At 66.3% G+C, this 27,065-nt stretch overlaps 1 protein-coding gene across 1 annotated transcript; it reads left to right on the forward strand.

The window, feature by feature from the left end:
- Positions 1 to 131: 131 nt before the first annotated feature.
- On the forward strand, positions 132 to 26,667 carry RRP12 (ribosomal RNA processing 12 homolog). Its single transcript, XM_030568822.1, is given in 48 exon segments — positions 132 to 253; positions 716 to 783; positions 1,539 to 1,681; positions 1,684 to 1,759; positions 3,298 to 3,345; positions 3,348 to 3,506; positions 3,509 to 3,534; positions 3,780 to 3,818; positions 3,820 to 3,864; positions 4,422 to 4,498; positions 4,965 to 5,036; positions 5,038 to 5,068; positions 5,419 to 5,458; positions 5,461 to 5,534; positions 5,756 to 5,790; positions 5,792 to 5,849; positions 5,851 to 5,893; positions 6,766 to 6,893; positions 7,199 to 7,297; positions 7,493 to 7,584; positions 9,227 to 9,338; positions 9,555 to 9,652; positions 9,826 to 9,940; positions 10,591 to 10,733; positions 13,293 to 13,357; positions 13,360 to 13,413; positions 14,063 to 14,127; positions 14,262 to 14,424; positions 14,778 to 14,932; positions 15,410 to 15,477; positions 15,828 to 15,921; positions 16,219 to 16,278; positions 16,280 to 16,378; positions 16,533 to 16,613; positions 17,055 to 17,064; positions 17,067 to 17,131; positions 17,133 to 17,160; positions 17,529 to 17,636; positions 18,745 to 18,919; positions 20,745 to 20,837; positions 21,002 to 21,154; positions 21,769 to 21,938; positions 22,202 to 22,324; positions 22,821 to 22,870; positions 23,089 to 23,167; positions 23,531 to 23,598; positions 24,237 to 24,319; positions 26,206 to 26,667. Coding segments are annotated over 48 exon segments (4,155 nt in total). The 3' UTR covers positions 26,309 to 26,667.
- Positions 26,668 to 27,065: the final 398 nt, after the last annotated feature.

Below are 27,065 nucleotides of genomic sequence, written 5' to 3' on the forward strand. Positions count from 1 at the left end.
CTGCTGGTCCCGCGGCTTCGGTGGACCTCCTGCAGGCACGGCTGTGGGAGTCCGCTGAAGCCGCGGGACCAGCAGACCCTCCGCAGGCAAGCCGCCGAACGCAGCCTGCTTGCTGTGCTTGGGGTGGCGAAATGCTAGAGCCGCGCCTGGAGAGCCCCAGTGACACCCCTACCAGCCTGGCTGAAATCCTGAGCCATGCTCTCCGGCTGTCACACACCTCCCCGCACCTGTCACAACCATCCCCGCACCCCAGGTGTGCTCTTCGTTCTCCCATGCCTTCCCTTTCCTCGCTCCCTTGCCCTCTCCTGCTCAACCAGAGTCTGGTTCGGCTCGCCAGGACTGTGCCCTTCCCACATTGCTGGGAGATGTGACCAGAGAGGCAGGAAAAAGATAAATGGCCTGACACTGGTACAAGTTTTCCAGGTCTCAGCAGGGCTCCTCAGAGCATGGGCTGGGCCTGGTTGCTCCAGCAGGGTGGGAGCAAGAGGGAGTCAGCCCTAGAGATGGGAGCTGCATGGGCAGTGAGCACTGTCCTTGGAAAGGAATGTAACCTGCAGGCTACCCAGCACCTGGGGCTTAGAAACAGGAGGCCCCTTTCCCAAGCCTGCCAGGGGGGAAGCCAGGTAAGTGTGTCCAGCCTCAGTGTTTGGTTACACGGGCGCATCTTCACTGGCAACGTGGCAGTGCTTTAATGTGGCTTGTGTGGTCCCGGCAGAGCGAGCTCTTACAGCCCTAAAAAACCCACCTCCACGAGGAGCCGAGCTCCCAGTGCCGTCTACACGGGTGCTTCACAGAACTGAAACTAGCTGCACTCGGGGGGTGAAAGCTGCAGTGCTGTAAAGTGCCAGTGTAGACAAGCCCAGCGCTGCAGTGACATATTCAGTGATGGGTGATGTCAGGCAATGTCCTGATCTCAGCTCTGGGGACGCCACACACCCAGCACCCAGCACCCAGCCCCACTCCCCGAGGGCTAATGTCAAACAAAAAGTGCTTGTGCAGGAACCCGGGCGGATTCCCCTGCCCTCTTTTGCAAGTAGGTGTTGTGGCGTCTAGAGCCCAAGGGGCTATTTTCCAGAGTGGGGTTCACACCTGACCGTCCATCCCGGCCCGAGCAAAGCTGGGGTGTGACGCGCGGGAACGCTGCTGTGGGTTGGGCATTGCCGTGAGTGTGCAGCCGCCGCGGGGGGCTCTGGGGAAGAGGCACCAGACTGGCTGAGCTGCTGATTCCAGGCACAGCTCGATGGGAACGGGGGTGCTGATGGCTGGAGCACAAAGTGCAGGGCGCTGCCCGCTGCATGCGGGCACAGGAGCAGCTGCAATATGTGCAGCACTCGAACTCGTCTCACGAGCTGCCAGGCTGGGCCTCTGCTCTCTTCCAGCTGCTTCTGCTGCGGGGCCAGGAACCCTGGGAGCCGCCAATCTCGGCAGTCTCCCGGGGCGGGGCCAGGCTGGCAGTGAGGGCGGAAGTGCTGGCAGTAGCCGACGAGGGGGGGAAAAACCCCTATGCCCGCAGTAAAGATGGCGTCCGGCCCATACAGGAAGTGCCCTCACGCTCAGGCCGGAAGTGGCGCACACGTGGTTTCCACGTGGCCGGCGAGCAGCTGCTGTGCCTCGGGATGGGAAGGCCGGCAGGCTCCGCTCCGGGGCCGCCCGCAAGCTCCAGCGCTGGCTGAAGGGGCACAAGCAGCGGGGACAGCAAACCCCGAGAGCCGCCGCCACCGCCTGGCCGCCCGCAGCCGCTTCTTCAGCCGGCCCGCGGGTGAGCGGGGGGGCCGGGCCGGGCAGCCGTGGGGCCCGGGGGGAGCCCGGCGGTGGCCGAGCCGGGCCGGGGGAGCCGCGGGGCCCGGGCCGGGGGAGCCGCGGGCCCGGGGGAGCCGCGGGGCCCGGGTGGAGCCGCGGGGCCCGGGGGGAGCCGCGGGGGCCCGGGCCGGGCCGGGGGAGCCGCGGGGGCCCGGGGGGAGCCGAGGGAGCAGTGGGGCCCGGGGGGAGCCGCGGGGGCCGAGCCGGGGAGCCGTGGGGCCCGGGCCGGAGGAGCCGCGGGGGCCGAGCCGGCCCCGTCGATCTTCACACCCTGCTCCTCCCGGAGTTGGGCTGCAGGCTGCCGCCTGTCCCAGGCTCCTTTGGAGCTGGGTGGTGGCAGGCGGGTACCCCTGGGGCGCTTGTAGGGAGACGCTGGGGCTGCGGGGGTGGACGGTCCCTGGGCTCTGGCCCACGACTGGATCTGGGCTCTGGGCTGTGGCTCAGTCCAGTTCCCAGCTCTCGGGGGTGGGGAGCAGCATGGGTCTGGAGGGCACTGCTCGTCTGTCGGGGTGCCGGTCTCGGGGCAGGGGAAGGGCAGAGGCAGGAGGGGGAGAACCGACCTGCACGGTGCCATGGGGCCTGCTGCTGCTGGATCGGTCGCAGGCCGTGTCTGGCTGGCAGCTGTGGGACGTGTCTGCTGTCCCAGGTGGAGGTTGTGTGGGAAGATCAGGGGGTCTGGGGTCAGGGCCCCCTAACCTGCCTGTCTATGTGGAGCTCAGTGGTCCCGATCCTGGGTCTTGGGGCGACTGTGCTGCAGCTAGTAGAACCTTGGAGAAGGTGATGCAAAGCCTGTTGTTGGGGGGCGTGGTTCCTGGCCTTTAAAAATACCAGGAAAACGTGCTTGGGTTATAAACCCCTTGGTGTCGTGAGCGCCTGGGGGAGTGCTGGGGGCTGGACCTGGCACCGACCTCTGTGCTGGGAGCTGCCGGAGGCCAAAGCACGGACCGAAAACCCAGTAAAGCTGGCTGGGGTTTGTTTCTGATTTGGGAAATGCTGCTCGCAATGCCCAGTTACCAGCCCTAGCCCGGACCACAGGTGGTGAGAGCCGCATCCCGCCTTGGCGGGAATCAGCAGCAGAGCAGGCACTGCAGGCGTCTCTGCGCTGGCTAGGAGTTGAGTTCCAGGACCCCCCCTGCCCCCACACCGGACAGCCGAGCCTTCCTAAGCCTTTGCCTCTGGAGGGGGAGGAGGCTGGGTGGGATGGACTGGCTTGGTGTGTCTGTACCCTGGTGAGCTGCCTTATAGACTCTCTGCTCTCATCGGATCGCTGCTCTGCCTCCTTGGGGCTTCTGGCCCAGGGTTTTCGTTCCACACGCTGGAGATCTCTGACCCACCAGGTCGTCAGAGGGGACACGCTCTGCAGGCCTGGCTGGGCCGGAGGCCCTGTGCGAGGGAGTGTTTGGGGCCTGGGAGCGTGAGGCTCAGGGTGCTAGCCAGGGGGAGTGGGGCTGGAATTCAGGTGTTCGTCTGGCAGCCCTGAGCATGTGTCCCCCACAGAGAAGAGTGACCTGACTGTGGATGCCCTGAAGCTGCACAATGAGCTGCAGTCGGGTCTGTGCGCCCGGAGCAGGCAGGCCAGGGCTCCCAGCTCCGCAGGGAGGAGGACGATGACGACGGAGCTGCTGTCACCGAGAAGTCCTCGCACACCTTCCTGAGCGGCTTGAGCGACTGCACCAACGTCACCTTCAGCAAAGTGCAGCGGTTCTGGAGTCCAGCTCCGCCGCGCACAGAGAGGTGGGCAGGGCACTCAGCCTGGGAGCGGGGGAGACTCTGGCCTTTGCCTTGGAGGCTGGGGGTGCTCTGGGGCCTTCCTGAGCATGTTGCCCCTGCCCTGGCCTGGATGCCGTGGAGGGGACAGGGAAGCATGTTCTGGGGCCAGGCTCTTGCCCCCTGCCCTGGCCCAGATGCTGCGGCGTGTTGTGGGGCCCAGGCCCACGTCCTGTGGTGCTCACCCATCCCCTCCTGTACGCTCTCCGCAGATCTGCGCGGTGCTGGCTGCAGTGACGGAGGTGATCCGCCTCGCAGGGTGGCACAGAGAGTGAGACCGAGTACTTCGCCACGCTGGTGAGTGGCCGTGTGCGTGGGGGCAGGTCTCAGCTAGAGGGTGGGGAGAGCAGCCTTGGCTGGCCCCCGAGTGTGCCCTGTGCTGGAGGGCTCTGGAAGGGACCGTGACCTTCCCTCTGCACGGGCTGTCCTGGGGTAGCTGGACAGGGTGTCGGTGAAGGGCCCAGGGGACAGTGGCAGCAGAGCTCTGACTAGGAGTGCCAGGAGCTGACTCCCCGCACAGCACTCTAGCTGCACTCGGTGGGGCTGAGCCCTGCTCCTGGGCAGGGGCTGGGTCCTTCCGCGAGCCGGAGGTGAAGCCGTCAGGCCGTGTGAGTTCGAGGGACGTGCTGGACTCTGCCATGCTGTGCCTGGGTGTCCAGCCGGGGTCCCGGCCAGGCGGCTGCAGTGCGTAGGGGTCTGGGATCCATGAGTGGGCTTGGTGCAGCCCAGAGGCTGGGCTGGCTCTCTGCTATCCCTGCCAGCTGGGTTGTGGGCGCTCTGTCACCTGGCCCGGGGAGCTCCCGGCTGAGCCTGGCAGCGGGGTCCCCCCATGCTCACCCTGGCTGTGTTGCCAGATGACGACACTGGAGGCCGTGGAGTCACCGGAGTCGCTGGCTGCTGTCGCCTACCTGCTCAACCTGGTGCTGAAGCGGTGAGTTGTTCGTCGTTCCCCCCCTCCCCGGGTTACACTCACTGGGGGGGCTGGCCGGGCGAGGCAGGGGCTGGGGATGGAAACAAGGTGTAGGGGACCACGCAGGGTGCTGCTTGCAGGCTTGGCGAGGCCTGGGGTGGGTGCATAATTGGGAGGGGCAGGGCTGCAGGAAGCACTGTAACATGTGCAGCTCTGAGCCCAGGGGCTTGTCTGGGGCCATGTGGCCCGCTGATGTGCTGGTGTCTCCGAGTCGAGCTGGGGCAGGGTCACCCCCTATGGGGACCTCTCAGCCCATGTCAGAGGGTCCCACTCACAGGGGGTCTCACCTTCCAGCGCCGGGGTGGGGAAGGGCTGGTAATCACAGCTGGATCTCGGGGGAGGGGGGTGCAGCACATCTCCCATTGTACCCCCCTCCCCGTTGCCGGGTCCCCAGCCGCTCTGATGCCCTCCCCTCTCTGCTTCGCAGGGTACCAGGGCCTGTGTTGATAAAGAGGTTCTCAGACACCTCCAAAGTGTTGATGGGTATCATGCCTCGCAGGCCGCAGCGGCCCCTCCTCTGCCCTGCGATGGGTGAGTGCTGCCAGCAGGAGGCGGGCAGGGGGTCACTGGGGGCGGCTGGCTTCGAACACCCTGCCCTCAGCGATGTTGTGAGCTTTACGGGGCCCATCCCCTGTGCTGAGCCTGCGGGGGGGTGGGGTGTGTGTCTCCCCCAGCATCCTGGGCTCCTGCTGTCCCTGGATGGGTCAGGGCTGGCGGGGGTGGCTTGGTGTGGAGGAGGGGCAGTCTGACCTTCTGGGGCTGGGGGGGGGTCAGGCGTTGCGGAGGAAGGGCAGTCTGAACCTGCGGGGAGGGCTGGCAGTTGCCCTGTCCCTGGAGGGGCAGCACCGATACCCACATATCCTGGTGGTCTCTCCCTGCAGGTGCTCTCCTGCCTGGCCACGCTGCTGCGGAAGCAGGACCTGGCGCCTGGAGCTACCCCGTCACGCTGCAGGTTTACCATGGCTTGCTCAGCTTCACGGTCAACGCCAAGCCCAAGGTGAGCCCAGCGGGACCCTGTGGGGTGCCCCCTCCTGCCTCCAGCTGGGCCCTGTGGAGTTCTGTCTCAGTCTGCAGGGTCGCACTGAGGCCTCAGCCCTGGGTCTGGAGCTGCCTGGTCTGTGCAGTGCCCTGGGCGTGGAGGTCCCAGCCCTATCTCCCTGATCCTTGCAGGAGGCTGCCCGGGGCCCCCCCTCACCCACCCGCTCCCATGCTCGGCAGGTGCGGAAGGAAGCCCAGCACGGCGTCTGCTCCATCCGAAGGGCGCGCGTTCCTGTTGGTGGACACAGCTCCCATGCACCACCCAGCTGCGCAAGTCCACAGCCCGATTCTGTGTGCAGGAGATTGAGAAGTCCGGAGGTACGGGGGGGGGATGGGATGGACGTGGGGTGTATCAGCTGTGGGGAGTGCATGGGGACCCGGGGAAGCCTGGGGGGGTGCATGGGGACCCGAGGGGGTCGTGGGTTGCGCAGCTGTGGGGGGGGTGCATGGGGACCCGAGGGGGTCGTGGGGTGCGCAGCGTTGGGGGGGGTGCATGGGGCCCGAGGGGGTTCGTGGGGTGCGCAAGCGTTGGGGGGGGTGGATGGGGACCCGAGGGGGTCGTGGGTGCGCAGCATTGGGGGGGAGGGGCATGGGGACCCGAGGGGGTCGTGGGGTGCGCAGCTTTGGGGGGGGTGCATGGGACCCGAGGGGGTCGTGGGGTGCGCAGCGTTGGGGGAGGGTGCATGGGACCCGAGGGGTCGTGGGGTGCGCAGCGTTGGGGGAGGGTGCAATGGGGACCCGAGGGGGTCGGGGGGGCGCAGCGTTGGGGGATGGTGCATGGGGACCCGAGGGGGTCGTGGGGTGCGCAGCGTTGGGGGGGGTGCACGGGGACCCGAGGGGGTCGTGGGGTGCGCAGCGTTGGTGGGGGTGCACGGGGACCCGAGGGGGTCGTGGGGTGCCAGCGTTGGGGGGGGTGCATGGGGACCCGAGGGGGTCGGTGGGTGCGCAGCGTTGGGGGAGGGTGCATGGGACCCGAGGGGGTTGTGGGGCTATTGGGCGGTTGCCGAGCTCGGTGTGTGCTGGGCTGTTTTTGGCCCCTGCGCTGCTGCCCCCTGAGCTGCGCTTGGCCTGTTCGCTGCTGTACTCTCGGGCCCGCAGCCCCTGGCAGAGGGGTTCAGTCAGGGGAGCCTGGCCGGCCGGCCTGAGCAGGGGGGGCTGTTCTGTGTGTTCACCTCTGCCCCATTCCCCAGGTACCAAGGAGGCCACCACCACCATGCATGTCCTGACCCTGCTCCGGGACCTGCTACCCTGCTTGCCCCTGGCCATGGTGAAGACCTGCTGCGAGACCCTGCTCCGTGTCATGACCCTCAGCCATGTGGTGAGCAGCTGGCTGGGCTCTCGGAAGGGAGGGGACCCGTCGCTGTCCTTGGGCCCCCAGCCTCCCGCCCTGGGACCGGCCAGGCGTTGTCTCCTGCCGTGACACGCCAGGGCTAGGGCTGCCTAGTGCCCGCTCCCTGCCTGCTCGGGCCAGCTCCGCGGGGTCAGGCAAGGGGGCCCTGCAGGGTACCGGGAGTGTATGGGGGTCACCTGGACCATCTGGGACAACCCTGCCCCTTCCTGGGTGGAATCTGCCCATGCCTGGGGCGTGTTCCCCCTTCACTTCTACCGCTGTGTCCTTTGCAGCTGGTGACAGCGTGTGCCATGCAGGCCTTCCACAGCCTCTTCAGCGCCAAGCCTGGCCTGGCGTGTCTGTCTGCCGAGCTCAACGCACAGATCATCACCGTGAGTGCTGGGGGTGGGGGCATTGGGTGTGGGGGAGGGCAGGCTGATTGGAGGGGGGGCACGGGGCTGGAGGCAGGGTCACTGGGTGGGGGCAGGGAGGGGTGGGCAAGGTCATAGAGTGGGGGCAGGGTGGGCTGAGGGGTGGGGGATGGGGGCAGATGGGCATCTTTCACTGAGCCCGCCCTGCCCTGCCAGGCCCTGTACGACTACATGCCCAGCGAGAATGACCTGCAGCCCCTGCTGGCCTGGCTGGCCGTCATGGAGAAGGCACACAGCAACCTGGCCAGGTAATGGGCTGGGCTAGGCCTTGGGTGGCAGGGGCCCCCATGGGGGGTGGTGTGTCGGGGACCCTGGGGATGAGGGGGTGGCAGGGGCCCCATTGGGGCTGTCAGGTGTTGGGGCCCCTGGGGGTCATAGAATCTCAGGGTTGGAAGGGACCTCAGGAGGGATCTAGTCCATCCCCTGCTCAAAGCAGGACCAATCCCCAACTAAATCATCCCAGCCAGGGCTTTGTCAAGCCTGACCTTAAAACCTCTAAGGAAGGAGATTCCACCACCTCCCTTGGAAACCCATTCCAGTGAGTCATCACCTCCTAGTGAAATAGTATTTTGTAATATCCTACCTAGACTTCCCCCATTGCAACTTGAGACCATTGCTCCTTGTTCTGTCATCTGCCACCGCTGAGAACAATCTAGATCCATCCTCTTAGGAACCCGCTTTCTGATAGTTGGAGGCTGCTATCAAATCCCCCTCATCCTTCTCTTCTGCAAACTAAATAATCTGAGTTCCCTCAGCCTTTCCTCATAAGTCATGTGCCCCAGTCCCCTAATCATTTCATAACCCTCCGCTGGACTTTCTCCAATTTGTCCACATCCTTCATGTAGTGTGAGGCCCCAAATTGGACACACTACTCCAGATGAGGCCTCACCAATGTTGAATAGAGGGGAATGATCACATCCCTCGATCTGCTGGCAATGCCTCTACTTATATAGCCCAAAATGCCATTAGCCTTCTTGGCAACAAGGGCACACTGCTGACTCATATCCAGCTTCTTGTCCACTGTAACCTCTAGGTCCTTTTCTGCAGAACTGCTGCCTAGCCGTTTGGGTCCCTAGTCTGTAACAGTGAATGGGATTCTTCCTTCCTAAGTGCAGGACTCAGCACTTGTCCTTGTTGAACCTCATCAGATTTCTTTTGGCCCAGTCCTCTAATTTGTCTAGGTCCCTCTGTATCCTATCCCTACCCTCCAGCGTATCTACCACTCCTCCAAGTTTAGTGTCATCTGCAAACTTGCTGAGAGCGCAGTCCACGCCATCGTCCAGATCATTAATGAAGATATTGAACAGAACCAGCCCCAGGACCGACCCTTGGGGCACTCTGCCTGAAACCGGCTGCCAGCTAGACATGGAGCCGGTGATCATTACCCGTTGAGCCCCACGATCTAGCCAGCTTTCAGTCCACCTTATAATCCAATCATCCAGCCCATACTTCTTTAACTTGCTGGCAAGAATACTGTGGGAGACCGTGTCAAAAACTTTGCTAAAGTCAAGGAATAACACATCCACTGCTTTCCCCTCATCCACAGAGCCAGTTATCTCCTCATAGAAGGCAATTAAGTTAGTCAGGCATGACTTGCCCTTGGTGAATCCATGCTGACTGTTCCTGATCACTTTCCTGTCCTCTAAGTGCTTCAGAATTGATTCCTTGAGGATGAGGTGTCAGGGCCCCTATGGGGGGGGGGTCAGATGCAGGGGACGAAGGGGTGGCGGGGGACCCCATGATGCAGGGGTCCCTGGGGACGAGGGGGTGGCGGAGGCCCCCAGGGTGCGGGGAGCCCTATGGGGGGGCAGGAGGTGCAGCATCAGGGACCCCTGTTGGGGGAAGAGGGGTGCGGGCTCTCCCTGGTGCTGGATCCTCTCTCTCTTGCAGGCTACAGTGGGACCTGTGCTGGGGGCACCTCCCCCGCCTCTTCACGGCTGCAGTGAGCTGCCTCCTCTCCCCCCACCCACAGGTGCTGGCGGCTGCGACACAGACGCTCAAGGTACCGTGAACAGCTCCCCCCTCCATCTCGTTCTGGCCTGGCTGTCCTGGGGGGTGGCTTTTCCCACCCCCGCCATGGGACACCAGGCTTTGCTCGGACAGGCTGCGGTGGAGCACTGCATGCTGGGATCTGCCCTGCTGCAGCCTGCTCCCTTCCCTGCCCGTGTGGGGCTGAGGGGCATGGCTAACCCCCCCCCCTCGTGACTGCCCCCTGCAGGTTCTGCTGACTGAGTGCGTTGCTCCCCACATGGCTGAGCTGGGATCCGTTTCTGCCTCTGCCTCCGGACCTGCCTCCCACATCTGCAGGATGTTCAGGTGAGTGGGGCCTGCCTGGCTGTGGGGCTGGGGCTGGAGCTGGGGCTGCCTCGTGGCCCCGTCCCTCCCCACCTCCGAGCTCTTGTGCCTCCCTCGTGGGGAGCCCCGGTGTGGCGGGAGCAGGCGCTGTCTGTGCCCTGGCGGCGCTGAGCCGATGCTCTCTCCTGGTGCAGGGCGGTGGAGGAGGGCTTGACGTACCGATTCCATGCGGCGTGGGCCTCCGTGCTGCAGGTGCTGCGGGCCTTCTTCGAGGTGTGCGGGAGGCAGTGCCATGCCTTCATGAGGAAGGTAAGGGGGCCAGGAAAGCCCTGGGCACGGGGGCCCAGCGGGGTGACTCGGAGAGGGGCCTGGGCTCGAGGCTCCAGGGCTGGGCCTTGCAAATGCTTCCCACAATACAGAGGCTGCTGAGAGCCGGTCGTTGTGCTGGCTTCCCAGACGCCGGCATTTGGGTGGCAGGCGAGTGCTTAAAGCCCCTTCCTGGGCATCCCAAGGGCCGTTCGGGAGGGGGAGTCCAGCAGCGGCTTCCCAGACCCAGGCTGGCCTCCACTGCATCAGCTGGTCCAGAGAGTGGGAATGTGTGTGTGGTACGTGGCTGCCCGGAGCCCGCATTGCTGTGGCTAAGGGGCTGCATGTCCCCATGGGCCAGCTCTGCCCTTCCCTCCCAGGGAGAAGGGGGTTCCAAGTGCTGTCCTGGGGCCAGAGATCTCTGGGTAGGCCTGATCCTGCCTCTTCAGTCCACCCAGGCTGGTGCAGGCTGCGACCCTCCTCGGAGGTGGCTGCGTTGGGACTCGGGGACGGGATCTGCTCTGAGAAGGTCTCAGACTGTGGCCAGGCATGCGAGTTGGGTGGGGGGGACACGCCTGTCCGTGTGCGTGGGCTGCTCCCCGGCCCAGGGGCCTCTGGGAGGATTCCATGTGACTACCCCTTCTCCTCTGCAGTGTCTCCAGTCCCTGTGCGACCTGCGCCACTCCCCGCACTTCCCGCACACCAGTGAGCTGGACCGGGCGGTGGGGGCTGCCGTGGCCAGAATGGGCCCCGAGGTGCTGCTGCAGGCGGTGGCTCTGGAGATAGATGGCACAGAGTGAGTATGACCCCTGCCCCTGCACGGCTGGGCCTCACCCTCCTGCAAACAAACAGCCGGACAGGTCCAGGGGCCGGACCCAGGGCCTCCCAGCACCGCAAGGGCAGGACTCCTGACCAGCCTCTGGCACCAGCGGTCCCTGGCTCTCCCCAGGGCTCCCTGCAGCGAATACAGCCAGGCCATACTCCGGCTGGAGGCTCGTGCTGTAGCTTTGAGTGTTTCCAGGGACGCAGGCAGGGAACTGGCTATTAGTCCCCTGGCCATGGGGGCTGGAAGCTGTCGCCTCACCCAAGGGGAAGGTTACAGCACAGATCCTTTCTGGCAGCCCAGCCACGCTGCAGTGAACCCCCACAGTCAGGCTGTGTCTGACCTGAGCCAGTTCCCAGGTGTCGTGGAGCCCCAGGGTCAGTGCCGCGGCCCAGGAGGAAGAGTGAGACCCCGCGGGGGCCTGGCACACTGAAAGGGTCCCTAAGACCATAAGAATGGCCATCCTGGGTCAGACGAATGGTGCATCCTGCCTGATAGCCGTCGCTGGACCTGTCCTCCAGGAACTTAGCTAGTTCCTTTTTGAATCCACGTATACTTTTTGCCTTTTCAGCACCCCCTGGCAAGGAGAAGCAGGCTGACTGTGTGGGGTGAAGTGCTCCATGTGTTCGTTCTAACCGTCCTACCTATTAATGTCATTCAGTGACCCCGTTTTGTGTGTGATGCAAAGCAGAGGTGCCAACTTCCTACTGTGCTGGAGGGGAGAGGGCTCAACCCCTGCTCTTCCCCAGGCCCCGCTCCCTCTCCACCCCTTCCTCCAAGGCCCCAGCCCCTCCCTGCCTCTTCCCACCCCATTGTTCCGCCCCCCAGTGCCTCCTGCACACTTTGGAACAGCTGATCCCCAGTGGGTGGGAGGAGCTGGGGATGGTGCTGATCAGTGGGTGCTCCAGCCCGGGAGTGCTCACAGAGTTGGTGCCTATGAAGTGAAGGAGTAAATAACACTTATTCACTCTCTCCAGCCCAGTCATGATTGTATGGAGCTCAATCACATCCCCCTTAGTGGTCTCTTTGCCAAGCTGAACAGCCCCAGCCTTTTTAATCCCTCTTACGGAAGCTGTTCCAATCCTTTCATCACCTGTGTGGACTTTCTCTGCACCTCTCCCCGCTCTAGTCAGGTTCCCTCTAATTTTTCCCACCCATGTGTAGAATGAATTTGATGTGCACCAATGTGGAAGTGACCCTTGACACATCACCTCCCATTGGTGCACATCACAAAATTCATGTGGCAGGCGTGGGGCCAAAGGGTATGGAGTGTGGGAGGGTATGCCCACGGGGGTGGGACTGGGGATGAGGGGCTCTGGCTGGGGCAGAGTTGGGTGCAGGGGGTGAGGCTTTGGGGTGCAGAAGGGTGCTCTGGGGCTACAGTGCGGAGAGAGGACTCCCCCCACCTCTCTCTCCCCACAGCAGCACCTGGGCTTGGGGAGGGGAGAGGTGGCAGCCCTGGGGCTGCAAGATAGGTGCCCCTCCCCTGGCCCCAGCAAGTCTGGGCTGGGGGAGGGCCTCCCTGGCCACATTTGGGGTCTGGGGCCGCCCCTGGGGGAAGGGCCCGGCAGGTTGGGGGCCAGGCTAGGTGGGGTCTGGGGGAGGGGTGCCCCTCCCCTGGCCATGATGGGTTCGCTGGGCACCTGTGCGGTGCTAAATAGGTTGCACAGCTGTGCAGCTTACAGAGAACTTAGGTTTGAATATATCTTTTCTGAGAGGGGGCAGTCAGAACTGCAGGCCATATTCATGGCGTGAGCATGCCCTGGATTTATATACTGGCGTTATGACAGTTACTATCTAATTATCTGTCCTTTTCCTAATGGTTCCTAACATTGTTCACTTTTTTGATGGCCGCTGCACATTGAGTGGATGTTTTCAGAGAACTATCCATGATGACCCCAAGATCTTTTCTTGAGCGGGAACAGCTCATTCAGATTGCATCGTTCTGGATGTATAGTTGGGATTGTTTTCCAATGCGTGTTGCTTTGCATTTATCAACATTGAATTTCATCTGCCATTTTCTTGTCCAGTCACCCAGTTTGTGAGATCCCTTTGCAGTCAGCTTTGGACTTTCTTGAGTCATTTTGTATTGTCCACAAACTGTTCTCCCCCTTTTCCCAGATCATTTGTGAATATGCTGAATAGGGCTGGGCCCAGTACAGACCCCTGGGGACACCACCGTCTACCTCTCTCCGGTCTGCAAACGGTGACGTGTTACTGTTTGGTTTATCAGTTTGTTCCAAAACCACCTCTGCTGACATCTCAGTCTGGGCAGGGCCTCAGATTTGTCCCCTAGAGAGACTGGCCCAGGTGTGGGAATCTCCCCAAAGCAAAGAATTCAGTTAGTTCCTCTGCGACTGGCTTGTCTGCTGGGACGCTGCTTTACCCCGGTGTCGGTTTGGTTTGTCTGAGCCTGTGGCTGGTTCTCTCGGTGCCTGTTCCAGAGCTCGCCGCGAAGCACCGATCCCGCCGATCTGTGACGGCAGCAGGAGCACCCCCTGCTGCACTTTAACCGTGTGTTCCCCTCCACAGGGAGACACTGGATTTCCCCCGCAGCTGGCTTCTGCCGGTGATCCGGGACCACGTCCAGGGCGCGCGCTCAGCTTCTTCACCAGCTATTTCCTGCCCCTGGCGGCCACCCTGAAAAGCAGAGGTAACTAGCGGAGGTGGGGAATGCGGGGGCCTGTCCCCAGGAGGTCATGGGGCACAGAGCCAGCATGGCCCCCACGGGGCGGGGTGGGCAGGGCAGGCAGATGGGGAGCACTGGCTGAATAAGCTGCACCCTGGCCTATCTCCTGCTATGGGTTCAGAGGCTGTGGTCTGGGTGCTCTGCTCCCCAGGGACCCTGAGATCAGGGTGGTGCCTTTTGCTCTCTCAGACCCTGCTGGCAGATGGCCCCGGGACGCTCCCAGGGATGCCCCTCCCCGGGTTGCCTCGGGGTTGAAGTCTGTAAGTAGGCCGCATAGGGAACGGGTACGGGAGGGTGGGCACTGCCGTCAAGCCGAGGAAGGTCTAATGCGACCCGGGGCTGGAAGCCGGAGCGCGACACACCAAGGCAGGAAGTCAGGCATGGATGTGTGCCAGGGCAGAGAATTAACCCCTGGAACGTCGCCCCAGGGTGGGCGGATTCTCTGTCACTGGCAATGTTTAAATCCAGGTGATCGGCTCTGGGGTCATTGCGGGGCTGGTTTCTGGCCTGAGCTATCTGGGGGTCAGATGAGAGGATCCCAGTAGGTCCTTCTGGCCGCAGGGTCTAGGAATCCGCTGCAACCCTCACGTCTCCCTTGTCTCTTTGCTGCAGGCCGTGGAGCTGGCCCAGGCCGGGAAGAGTCTGGAGTCCAAGATCTATGACACACTGCAGTGGCAGGTGAGAGGCTCAGGCCATGAGGCTCCTGGGCGCAGGGCCCTGCAGCTAGGCTGGCTGGATCCTCCCGAGGGGCGGCTCTGCCGTGTCAAGCTGGTGTCCCCTCCGCCCCTTCACGCGCCTCCTTTACCTTTCAGATCTGGACCATGCTGCCTGGCTTCTGCACCAGGCCCACGGATGTGGCAGCCTCCTTCAAAGGGCTGGCGCGGACGCTGGGCACGGCCATCAGCGAGCGGGCAGACCTGCGGCTCACTGTCTGCCAGGCCCTGCGCACGCTCATCAGCAAGGGCTGTGAGACAGGTAAGGGCCGGGCCCTGGGGGGGCCCCCTGCCGGGGGACTGGGCCACTCGGCAGGTGGAGGGACACGTTGCTGGAGCTGGGGCGCATCCTTCAGCGGCCTGGGAGCTGCAGTGTGGCCAAGTCTCCAGTGCCTTCAGTCAGCCCTGAGCCCCACAGGGCCCTGGATACCCAATGGTCTTGCCCATCCTGGCTGGGGGTCCCCCACCCCCCCGATCCCAGGGTTGTGGGAGGCCCAGTGTCTCCTGCTGTGAAGGTGCCAGGCGTGAGCAACTGGATCCTTCTGGCCGTGTGGGGCGGTAGGTGAGTCCGAGGGCCCCAGGCGCAGACCCGCACTGCTCTGTGCCTCTCCCCAGATGCCGAGCGGGCAGAGGTCGGCCGCTTCTCCAAGAACTTCCTGCCCATCCTGTTCAACGTGTACAGCCAGCCGGGGGACGCTGGGGGCAGCGCAGCCGATCGGCGTGCTGTGCTGGACACCATCCGCATGTACCTGACTATCACTGAGCAGCAGGTGAGGCGGGGCGGGGGCCTGGACAAGCCCTGTGGGGCGGCGCAGTCAGCTGTAATGCTGGCATGGCCCCCTCTGCCGGGAGACCCGATGGAAACACCTCCCCACGGGGCCTGCTGCAGAACCAGCTGCTGGCGTCTAGGCACTGCGGAGCCCAGGCCTCCGGGCGCTGAGTGAGCATGGCTGGGGGGTGGTTCCCCCTGCTGGGGGCTCGCCGGGATGCTGTGCTGGGGAGGTGTCCACCCCAGAGTTGTATTGAATTCCCTGTGGAGCCCCCGATCCCAGGCAGCCGGGGGGCTTGGTGAGGACCCTGGGGGGCTGTCAGCAGTGGAGATTGAACCCTGGCTCCACTGCCTGAGCTGTCGGCCTTGCTCAGAGGCTGCCTGTGGGCCAGTGAGCAGAGCCGCCCGAGCAGGGGTTACGCGGGTGGGGGCCTGGCACCTGAACTGACCCCAGGCCGTGGCTTGTCCCCTCCCGCAGATGGTGTGCGGGTTCCTGGAGAAAGCCAGCGAGAAACTGACTGGCCCCGAGAGCACGGAGTTCACCAGGTAACGCCGCGGGTTAGGGTGCTGCCTGGACACAGCCAAGCTCCTGGGAGCTGGGGGTGCTGGAAGGGACCTTCCCACCGCAGACTTATCCTGCTCCCCCTTCCCACTGGGTGGGTTGTTTGCCTGGCTGGGGCTGCCGGGCTGCCTCTGCTGGTGGCTAGGAACGTCTCGCTCGTGGCAGCGGTGTGGCCCTGGCCAGTGTATGCCCACTCGTTCTTGGTGCTGCCGGGCGGGGGGGACGGGGCACAGCGCTGAGAGCCTCCTCCCCCCCCACCCCCACACACAGAGCAGGGACCCGGGCAGAGTCCTGGGCATCCCACCTCCCCTCCGCTAACCCCCCTCTGCTGCAGGCTCTCCATCCTGGACCTGATAGTGGCCATGGCACCCTATGCTGATGAGCCTTCCCTGGCCACCCTCTACCGCACCATCCAGCCCTCCCTGCAGGTGAGTCGCCCAGGCTGGGGTGGGAGAGGACAGGGCGCCCTGCGGGGGCACCAGTACGGGTGGAGGTGCCTCTGGCTCCCCCGGTCCCTCCATCCCTCGCAGCAGTCGCCTGATGAGCCCTGCAGGAGGCTGGGATGGAGGCAGGCTTGCTGGAGGGGGCCAGGCTCCTAGCGGAGAGGCTCTGCAGCGGGTGCCCCCAGGGCAGGCACGGGGGTCTCTGGCTGAGGCTCGCATCGGTGGAGTGCGGGGAGGGATGCGGGCGGGGGCGGGGGCTTGTCTGACACCGTCTCCCCGCAGAGCAAGGAGCGCGGGGTGCAGAAGAAGGTGTACCGCGTGCTGGAGGAGGTGTGCGCGGCCCCCCCGGCCCCCCTGCCAGGCCTTCGTCCGCAGCCACCTGGAGCAGCTGAAGAGAGATCTGCTGGGCTCCCTGCAGAGCGCCGCCTCCCCCGCCAAGAGGGTGAGCCCGGGGGTGGGGCGGAGTGCCCAGGACAAGCTCGGGGCTGGGGGAGAGGAACCAGTGGGCATGGGGCAGAGGGCATGGCCTGGGGGCGGGGGGTGCACAGGGGGTGTCTCTCTGGATCTGACAGGGCTGTCCTGCTCCTCTCCCCCAGCCGCGGCTGAAGTGCCTGTTGCACATTGTGAAGCAGCTGACGGCTGAACACGAGGACTTCCTTGTGGCCCTGGTCCCAGAGGTGAGGGGGGGGCATGGCTTGGCCCCTCGGGGGTTCTGGGCAGGATGGCACATGCTGCCGGGCTGTTCTGTGGGAGCGGGCGCCCTGCAGAGTGCTGCTGAAACCTCGTGCAAGTGTCGGGGGGTTGCTCTGGGGCGGGCGCTGGGGGGGAGAGGTGGGTGCTGGGGAGGTGGGGCGGGACCGGGGGGGGGGAGAGGTGGGCGCTGGGGAGGTGGGGCGGGCCGGGGGGGGGAGAGGTGGGTGCTGGGGATGGTGGGGCGGGGCGGGAGGGGAGAGGTGGGCGCTGGGGCAGGTGGGAGCGGGGCCGGGGGGGGAGAGGTTGGGTGCTGGGGAGGTGGGGGGAGAGGTGGCGCGTGGGGAGGTGGGGCGGGCCGGTGGGGGGAGAGGTGGGTGCTGGGGAGGGTGGGGCAGGCGCTGGTCTGATGTTGTTTGCGCTGCCAGGTGATTCTCTGCACAAGGAGGTGTCGGTGGGGGGCCCGAAGAATGCCTTCCTGCTGCTGGTGGAGATGGGGAAGGCCCTTCCTCCGCTTTGGCCCGACGCCACACGGTAAGGCGTCCCTGCCCCCTTCCCTGCCTGGGCCTGCTCTGGGCCCTCTGACTTCCGCCCCATGCATGCCAAGGCCATCTCAGTGCTAAATCCACCACACCAGCCACATAGCCGCTTTCAGCCCCTTCTGCGGGAGGCCCTGCCTTGCCCCCCCCCGGTCTGGCCCTGTGGGGCGCAGAGGCCTGTCCTGCACAGCCTGGGTGGCCAGCACGCCTTCCAGTCCCCTGCCCGTGCTGCGGGCTGCAGTGGGGCCTGCCTGGGCTGGGCACCAGAGCTGGCCTGGGGGGAGGTCCCAGCTGAGTCGAGAGGTCTTGGAGCTGCCTCGGGGGGAGGACTGAGCTAACCCGGGGCCGTCCCTTCCTGCACAGGGGCCATGCAGCGGTTCCTGCTCCTGGTCTACGCAGGCCTGACAGGCTCAGTCACCATGATCAGCTGCACCTTGCTGGCGCTCACCCACCTCCTCTTCCAGTTCAAAGGTGAGGGGCTTGGGGGGGGGCTGGAATCCCAGCTGCTCCCCTCAATGCAGGGCTGAGCAAGGGGTGTGTGAACCCCTGTGGGCAGCTCTGCTGGCACTCGTAGCTGGGGGTGGGACGTACCCCAGCAGCTGCCATGGGGGGCGCTGTGTGCACATGGGGAGCACAGTCAGTGCCTGCTGCACCCCTGGGTCAGAGGCTAGGGGGGCTGAGGCCGGTCAGAAGGTGGGGCTAGAGAGAAGGCCCCTCCCCATGGCTACGGGGGCTGCGGCTTGTCACGGAGTCACCAGGCGATGCTCTGGAACTGCTCCCCACCAAATCAGTCAGGACTTTGGGGAGCCTCCTCTCCCTCGGAGCAGACTTGTTCAGGGCAAGAAGCTCACACGTCTTCACCTCCTGGGTCTCTCCTTGGCGCATTCAGCATCCTCTGCCCCTCCGTGCGCTTCCCACAGCGAGCCTGCCCCAGCGGGGTCCTGGGGAAGCCACAGGGTCCTGCACCCCAATTTCACAGTCAGACGTGACTCTCAGCCAGCCAGTAAAACAGAGGTTTATTCGATGACAGGAACAGGGTCTAAAACAGAGCTTGTAGGTACAGAGAACCAGACCCCTCAGGCGGGTCCATTCTGGGGGCCAGTGAGCCGGACCCCCAGGTCTGCCCTCCACCCTTGACCCCAGCCAGCTCCAGACTAACAACCCCTCCCAGCCCCTCCTCTCTGCTCAGCCCCTTTCCCGGGCCAGGAGGTCTCCTGACCCCTTTGTCTCCAACACCTTCAGCTGGCACCTTTGCAGGGGAGGGGCCCAGGCCATCAGTTGCTAGGAGACAGAGTGCCAGGCATTTAGGGGCACTGGCCCTTTGCTCTGCAGCAATCACACCCCCTTATCCCACCACCTAGATACTTAAGAACTGCCATGGGGACACTGAGGCACCAAGACAGTATTCAGAGCAAACATTAAGAACGTTCCCAGTTCGTCCAGGGGGTGATGGGCGAGCGTGAGCCAGACTCTCTCCAGCTTTCTCCCTCAGCTCCACCCCCTGGTGCTGCTGCTGCCCCAGCCTGGGGGGGGGCCGAGGGGACCCCACTGCCTGGCCTGAGCCCGGTGCCTCTTGCAGATCACATGGGGCTGGCGGTGGTGGAGCAGCTGCTGCAGAACGTCTGCCTGCTGCTGGGCTCGCGCACGCGGGACGTGGTCAAGGCAGCGCTGGGCTTCCTGAAGGTGGCGCTGCTGCTGGCGGACGCCCAGCTGCTGGCCAAGCATGTCCAGATGATGGTGAGTGGGGGGGTGGGGTCAGGCCTGGCCTGGGGGCCTCCAGGGAGGGAGCGGCTGCCCTCAGAACAGGGTCCCTGCCAGGCGTATGTGGGTCCTGCCCACAAGCTGGGGGTACAGGGATGGGCCCTTCCCTTGCTCTGGCTGCCTGCTCCGTGCAGGGCCATTGGGGCCCAGTCCTGGCCCTGAGGTGGATGCTGCCAATCCCTGGTGACCCACGCGAGGGGGCCTGGACGAGGATCCTTGCCCCCAATACCTGCCAGGGTGGCTGCTCTCCGGCTGCCTGCCCGGTGCCTGGACTCTGAGTGCCTGGGGAGACCAGCCGCTTCCAGGCCTCCACCCAGCGCCAGCTTCCCCCTCCAGCTGGCGGGGAAGGGTGGCAGGACTAAGAGAGCTCGGGGGCGGGGGCGAGGGTAACAGTGCAGGGGTGGGGAGGCCCAGCTGAGGGGTGCTGAGCAATGTCTGAGGGGTGGGGCCCATGGGCAGAGGGAGATGGTGCAGGAGTGACGTGTGTCGTGGGGGGGGGGAACACGTGTGCTGTCCCTTGAAATCACACTGGGGCCCACACAATCTCTTGGGGGCATGGGGGGCATGTTCTCCCAGGGGTGGGAAGAAGGGGATATGGGGGGCCGTGCTGTCCTGTGGGGGATGTGGGGCCACTGTCCCGGGCACTGGAGGTGACGCGCCCTGTCCCAGGGGCAGGGGGGCGCTGTGCCAGGCACTGGGAGTGACGCGCTCTGTCCCCGGGGGCAGTGGGTGGGCAGGCGGGTGCTGTCCCTTGGGGCCTGGGGGCGCTGTGCCGGGCACTGGGAGTGACGCGCTCTGTCCCGGGGGAAGGGGGTGGGCAGGCGGGTGCTGTGCCGGGCACTGGGGGTGACGCGCTCTGTCCCGGGGGAAGGGGGTGGGCAGGTGGGTGCTGTGCCGGGCACTGGGGGTGACGCACTCTGTCCCGGGGGGCAGGGGGTGGGCAGGCGGGTGCTGTCCCTTGGGGCATGGGGGGCGCTGTGCCGGGCACTGGGGGTGACGCGCTCTGTCCCGGGGGGCAGGGGGTGGGCAGGCGGGTGCTGTCCCTTGGGGCCTGGGGGGCGCTGTGCCGGGCACTGGGGGTGACGCGCTCTGTCGGGGGGGTAGGGGGTGGGCAGGCGGGCGCTGTGCCGGGCACTGGGGGTGACGCGCTCTGTCCCGGGGGAAGGGGTGGGCAGGCGGGGCGCTGTCCCATGGGGGATGGGGGGCGCTGTGCCGGGCACTGGGGGTGACGTGCTCTGCCCCGGGGGCAGGGCGTGGGCAAGCGGGCGCTGTCCCATGGGGGCATGGGGGGCGCTGTGCCGGGCACTGGGGGTGACGTGCTCTGCCCCGGGGGCAGGGCGTGGGCAAGCGGGCGCTGTCCCATGGGGGATGGGGGGCGCTGTGCCGGGCACTGGGGGTGACGCGCCCTGTCCCCGGGAGTAGGGGGTGGGCAGGTGGGCGCTGTCCCGTTGGGGTTGGGGGGCGCTGTGCTGGGCACTGGGGGTGACGCGCTCTGCCCCGGGGGAAGGGGGTGGGCAGGGGGCGCTGTCCCATGGGGATGGGGGGCGCTGTGCCGGGCACTGGGGGTGACGCGCCCTGTCCCCGGGGGTAGGGGTTGGGCAGGTGGGCGCTGTCCCGTTGGGGTTGGGGGGGCGCTGTGCTGGGCACTGGGGGGTGACGCGCTCTGCCCCGGGGGAAGGGGTTGGGCAGGTGGCGCTGTCCCGTGGGGGTTGGGGGGCGCTGTCCCGGGCACTGGGGTGATGAGCTCTGTCCCCAGGGGTAGGGGGTGGGCAGGCGGTGCTGTCCGGGCACTGGGGGTGACGTGCTCTGTCCCAGCAGCTTGGAGGCCGTGGGGCGCCTGACGGACGACATGAGGCGTCACTTCCGCATGAAGCTGAGAAATCTCTTCACCAAGTTGGTCCGGAAGTTTGGGTGAGGGGCCGGGGAGTGGTGGGGGTGGAGCTCTCGCTCCGGGGGCGCTGCCCGCTGCTGAGCCTCAGGCCTGCGGGGTGTCTCCAGCACATGGGCTGGGGTGGGGGGTGTATGTTGGGGCGGCTGTGCCAGGCCGGGGGTTGCTGAGTTCTCTCTGCCCCCAGCTTTGAGCTGGTGCAGGGGCTGCTGCCCGCCGAGTACCACAAGGTGCTGCTGAACATCCGCAAGGCCGAGGCCCGGAGCCGCAGGCAGCGAGCCCTGAAGCAGGCGGTGGCTGCGAGCGAGGAGGCGGCGCCGGCGCAGCCCAGGGGAGACAGGTACTGGGGATGGGGGTGAATCATGCTGGGCGAGGGGAGGCAGTCTCGCCCCGTGGCCTGTCCTGGGGTTGGCATGGGGGGGAGTCTCGCCTTGTGGCCTGCCCCGGGGGTGGCATGGGACTGGCGTGGAGGGGAGCGGGGGTCTCGCCCCGTGACCTGTCCTGGGGGTGGCATGGGGGGGAGTCTCGCCTTGTGGCCTGCCCCGGGCGTGGCATGGGACTGGCGTGGAGGGGAGCGGGGGTCACGCCCCGTGGCCTGTCCTGGGGGTGGCATGGGGGGGAGTCTCGCCTTGTGGCCTGCCCCGGGCGTGGCATGGGACTGGCGTGGAGGGGAGCGGGGGTCACGCCCCGTGGCCTGTCCTGGGGGTGGCATGGGGCTGGTGCGGAGGGTGCCCTGGGGCCTGTGCTTGGGGGGTGGCACTGGGCTGGGGGGGAGGTCTCGTCTCAGGGCCTGTGCTTGGGGGGTGGCTGGGGGTGGCGCCGGGCTGGGGGGGTGTCTCGTCTTGGGCCCTGTGCTGGGGTTGGCGCTGGGCGCAGGGTCGCACCCTGGGCTATCGCCGGGCGCTCAGCGTCGGCCTGGCACAGCACCCTTTCCCTGCTCTCTCCCTGTCCCAGCATGGAGGAGCTCCTGGCCGACTCAGACTCCGAGCAGGAGGGGGACGAGAGGCGTGGTGGGAGAGAGCAGAGGATGCAGGCGCGGCAGAAGAGCCAGGCCTGGCTGAAGGAGGGCGAAGAGGACGAGCCCCTCAACTTCCTGGACCCCAACGTGGCCCAGAGGGTGCTGGGTAAGGAGCGGCTCACGGGGCCCAGCAGTGCCCGTGGCAGGACGTGGCTGCGTCGGCTGGGGGACCTTGGCCGTTGCCCCTGCTGTCGGGGCCTGTGCACGCAGGCTGGGCTTTGGGGGGGATGTGTGCAGTGGGATTAGCCATGGCCATGCCAGAGCTGGGGGTGGGTTGGGTGGCTGGCCATGTTCCCAGCCAGGGCACCTCTCGGCTCGAGACGCATCTGCCCCAGGCTCGCTAACCCCTCCATCTCTCGGCTGAACCAGCTACAAAGCCAGGCCGCAGCAGGGCCAGGGCCAGGGGAGCGAGCCATGACTTCAAGGTGTCGGCAGACGGGCGCCTGATTATCCGCGAGGGCCCCAAGGACGAGGACGATGAGGGAGCCAAAGGTACCGACCGGGATGGGGAACGCAGGGACCTGGCTTCCCCACACCTCTGGAGGCTCAGCAGCCTGCTCCGGGTTCTCCTCCTCCCACCCAGTGCTCCATGTCAGGCCACCCCCTCCTTGCTCCAGTGCCCACAACTGGCAAGCTGTGTGATGGGGCCTGGCCCCCGGAATATTTCCTGGCCCTGGGTGTGGGGTCTGGTGTCACCCCGCTGCTGGGCACATTGCAGCCTGGGCAGTGCTGGGACAGTCTCACGCTGGGCTGTGGGGCTGCCTGGCCACACCCACCTGGTGGCATGGGGCAGCCATAGTAGGGAGGTCTCCCCTCCTGGCAAAGGCGCCCTGGGGCCCCCCACATCCCTGCTGGGCACAGCAGCCGTGCTGCTGGGGTAGCAGGAGGGGAGCCGTGTCGGTCCCTGAGCCACCCTCCATCTGGCTGGGCCTGGGCAGGAAGCAGGAGGTCCCAGTCCTGGCTCTGACTCGGCTGTTCTTTGTTCCAGGAGTGGATGAGGAGATGGCCGACCTGATGCAGGAAGTGGGGATCCGGAGCGTGAGTACTGGCGCTGAGTGCTTCCCCCAGGGCCGGGTAGGGCTCGGGCCGGTCACGCTCTGTGCCCCCAGCGGGGGCTTGTTCCAGGGGAGAGGCTGGGACCCAGGGCAGGGCCTGCTCCGTCTCACCAGCAAAGCAGATACCCATGGTGGGGATGGCTGGCAGGGGGAACCGAGGGGGTCCCAGCTGCTCCTGGCTGAGCTGCCTTCTCTCCACAGAGGAAGGCTCAGAAACGCCGGTTTCGGGAGGAGGCAGAGGACGAGGAGCCGGAGGATGAGACTCAGGCGCACTACAAAGGTGACCCCAGGCTGCGCGGTGCTGCCTTCAGCAGGTGTGGGGGCTGGCCGGCTCCCCCAACACCCACACAGCTGGCGGGCTCCCAGAGGGCGGGGCGTGCCCAAGGCATCAGCCTTGGCTTCTGCCCCCAGCTCCTGGAGCTGGGTCCTGCGTGGGTTCTGGATCCCCTCGGGAGCGGTGGGCTCAATCACTGACACACCCTGGCAGCCCTGGGGATCGCCCACGGCCTGGGGCAGAACTCAGGGGTGTGAGATGTCCAGCTCTGTGCTGGTTCCTGCCTCTCGCCCTCCCTTGGGCAGGGGGCATGGAAACCTCCCCCGATCTCTGGAGCTGCTTCTGATGCAGGTTTGCTGCTGTTTTTAGCTGGAGGCTCCGGCATCCACCGGCGACTTGGCGCAGGGCCGGCACTTGGAGCAGACTACAAGGCCAAGGTAAGGAGGCCCTGGGCAGTGGGGAGTCATTTTCCATAGGCTCTCGGGGGGGAGGGCTGGGGGTGGAGCCAAACAGATCCTGACGGGGATGGGAGGGTGTCATCCCCCACAGCTGCAGGCCCCATGTCCAGGGGCTTTGGGGTCTGCCCTGTCAGGGCAGCGCTGTTCGCAGCGTGTGGGGCTGGCGCATGGCTGCGGTGCTGCCCGAGTGCCCGCACGTGGCAGGCAGAGTTGCCTGGGAGGCGGTTTCCCAGCTTGGAGCTGCAGCTTGCATGGATGCCAGCATGTCCCTGGTGATGGGTGCAGGGGGCCCTGCCGGGGGGGGGGGGGCCTGGGGCGCATTCCCTGGGATTCTTGCTGCCCTCGTAGTCTCCTGACCTGGCTCCCTCCCTGGAGCAGGTCTCGGCAGTGCTGGCACTGCGCAGCGGCCGCCCCTGAGCCGAGCGTGGGTCTGCAGCCCTGTGCCTGGTCCTGGAGGTCAGACTGAGCCCGGGGCGCAGTGAGAGGGGTGAGGCAGGGCCCCCAGTGGCCTCCTGGCTGCATTGGGGCCATGTCACTTGCTCCCACTTTGGGGGCCCCCTGCCCAGGGCTATCAGCATGGGGCAGGCTGGTTCCTCATCCTCCTGTGTGCTCCCCAGACAGGCCGCGGTGATGTGAAGAAGAAAGGCCGGCTGGACCCCTACGCCTACATCCCACTGAACAGAGCCAAGCTCAACCGAAGGTGCGGCTGGGGGTCACCCAGGGGCGTGACGACTCTGAGGCTGGGGTGGAACTGGAGCGAAGCCAGGAGCAGATCCCAGGGTGCCAGTCCTGGGGTAGCTCCAGACCAACGGCTGCACGTGGCAGGGCAGCTGGGAGTTCCCACCAGCCCCTCCTGGGACAGGCCGGGGCTGGAGTCACTGGGAGCTCCCCTCCCTTCCCCCCCCCCCGCCAGCTCCTGCCCCGCTCCCCACAGCGCCCCCTCCTGGGACAGGCTGGGGCTGGAGTCATCGGGAGCTCCCCTCCCTTCCCCCCCCAGCCAGCTCCTGCCCCACTCCCCACAGCGCCTGCCCCACTCCCCACAGCGCCCCCTGCTGGGAGAGGCCAGGACTGGAGTAGCTGGGAGCTCCCCTAACAGCCAGCTCCTGCCCCCTTCCCACAGCGCCCCCTGCTGGGACAGGCCAGGGCTAGAGTCACTGGGAGCTCCCCTCCCTCCCCCCCCCCCCCCGCCAGCTCCTGCCCCGCTCCCCACAGCGCCCCCTCCTGGGACAGGCTGGGGCTAGAGTCATCGGGAGCTCCCCTCCCTTCCCCCCCCAGCCAGCTCCTGCCCCACTCCCCACAGCGCCTGCCCCACTCCCCACAGCGCCCCCTGCTGGGAGATGCCAGGACTGGAGTAGCTGGGAGCTCCCCCCACAGCCAGCTCCTGCCCCCTCACCACAGCGCCCTCTGCTGGGACAGGCCGGGGCTGGAGTCACCAGGAGCTCCCCCCCGCCAACTCCTGCCCCGCTCCTCACAGCGCCCCCTGCTGGGACAGGCCAGGGCTAGAGTCACTGGGAGCTCCCCTCCCTTCCCCCCCCAGCCAGCGCCTGCCCCACTCCCCATAGCGCCTGCCCAACTCCCCACAGCGCCCCCTGCTGGGAGAGGCCAGGACTGGAGTAGCTGGGAGCTCCCCTAACAGCCAGCTTCTGCCCCCTCACCACAGCGCCCCCTGCTGGGAGTATCCGGGAGCTCCCCTCTGCCCCTGCCAGCTCCTAACCGGCTCCCCACAGTGCCCCCTGCTGGGAGAGGCCAGGGCTGGAGTATCTGGGAGCTGTCCCAACAGCTAGCTCCTGCCCCCTCACCACAGCGCCCCCTGCTGGGACAGGCCAGGGCTGGAGTCACCAGGAGTTCCCCCCCGCCCCGCCAGCTCCTGCCCCCTCACCACAGCCCCCCCTTCTGGGAGTATCCGGGAGCTCCCCTCTGCCCCTGCCAGCTCCTGCCTGGCTCCCCACAGCGCCCCCCGCTGGGACAGGCCAGGGCTGGAGTCACCAGGAGTTCCCCCCTGCCCCGCCAGCTCCTGCCCCCTCACCACAGCGCCCTCTGCTGGGACAGCCCGGGGCTGGAGTCACCAGGAGTTCCCCCCCGCCCCGCCAGCTCCTGCCCCGCTCCCCACAGCGCCCCCTTCTGGGAGTATCCGGGAGCTCCCCTCTGCCCCCGCCAGCTCCTGCCCCCTCACCACAGCGCCCCCTGCTGGGACAGGCCGGGGCTGGAGTCACCAGGAGCTCCCCCCCGCCAGCTCCTGCCCCCTCACCACAGCGCCCTCTGCTGGGACAGCCCGGGGCTGGAGTCACCAGGAGTTCCCCCCCGCCCCGCCAGCTCCTGCCCCGCTCCCCACAGCGCCCCCTTCTGGGAGTATCCGGGAGCTCCCCTCTGCCCCTTCCAGCTCCTGCCTGGCTCCCCACAGCGCCCCCTGCTGGTACAGGCCGGGGCTGGAGTCACCAGGAGCTCCCCCCCGCCAGCTCCTGCCCCGCTCCCCACAGCGCCCCCTGCTGGGACAGGCTGGGGCTCCCCAGCTCGATGGCGTGCTGGGATGCTGACTTTGGGCAGCGCCCGCTCTAACCTGTGGCCTCTGCTCCTTCCCCTCCCCAGGAAGAAGGCGAAGATGCAGGGACAGTTCAAGGGGCTGATGAAGGGGGCCCAGCGGGGTGCTCAGACTGGCCGCAAGCACCACCAAAAGGAGCGTCGCGTGTGAGGCTTTGAACGCCCCCGCCCTCCATGCCCCCGCCAGCCCTGAAGACCCTCCCAGGCTGGACGCTGTTCCCTGCCCGCCCAGAGCCCCGTCGGCCCTTCCTGGGGCTGGTGGTTCTGGGGCAGGCTGGGGGCTCAACGTGGCCCTGGCAGCAGGAGATGGACACTGGCTGTGCGAGGTTTGTTGGGAGCCACTGGTGCCCCCCTTGTTCCGGACACTGGTGGGCTCGCAGCAGCAGCTGGGCCCTCCGTTTTGGGGAGGAGGAGGCTGCCTTGGCACAGAGCCAGACTGGGGACCTGGGCGAGCCAGTGACTGGCTGCATTGGACTAGCATGGTGAGAAATAAACACAGTCCCCACCTCACGCTGCTCCCTCGCCATTCACCCTGCCAGCAGGGCCCTGCTGTGCAGGGACAGTGCCCGGGGTGGGGCCAGGCCCCATCACTTCTGCCCGCACTCTGCCCCTTAACCCTCCCCCTGCGGCTGGGTTCAGCCTTCTGCTGCCCGTCCCATACTGTGCTCAGACCCCTGGCGGGTTCGTCTGGTGCCCTGCGCCCATAGGCCCTGGAAACAGGAGGTTTTATCCCGGCCCAGAGTGACCTGCCCTGGCACTGGGGCATGGTTGGGCAGAGAGCAGCCCTGGGGCACTGTATACTCACTCCATTCCCTCCCGCTGCCTCGTGGGACCAAGAGCCCGGCTGCTGGCTAGTCCCCACGCCCCTGCCTGTCCCAGCTGGCGCTGCTAGGGCACGGCGTGTCCCA

Source organism: Gopherus evgoodei, chromosome 7 (genome assembly GCF_007399415.2).
Source record: "Gopherus evgoodei ecotype Sinaloan lineage chromosome 7, rGopEvg1_v1.p, whole genome shotgun sequence".
NCBI lineage: Eukaryota > Metazoa > Chordata > Testudines > Testudinidae > Gopherus > Gopherus evgoodei.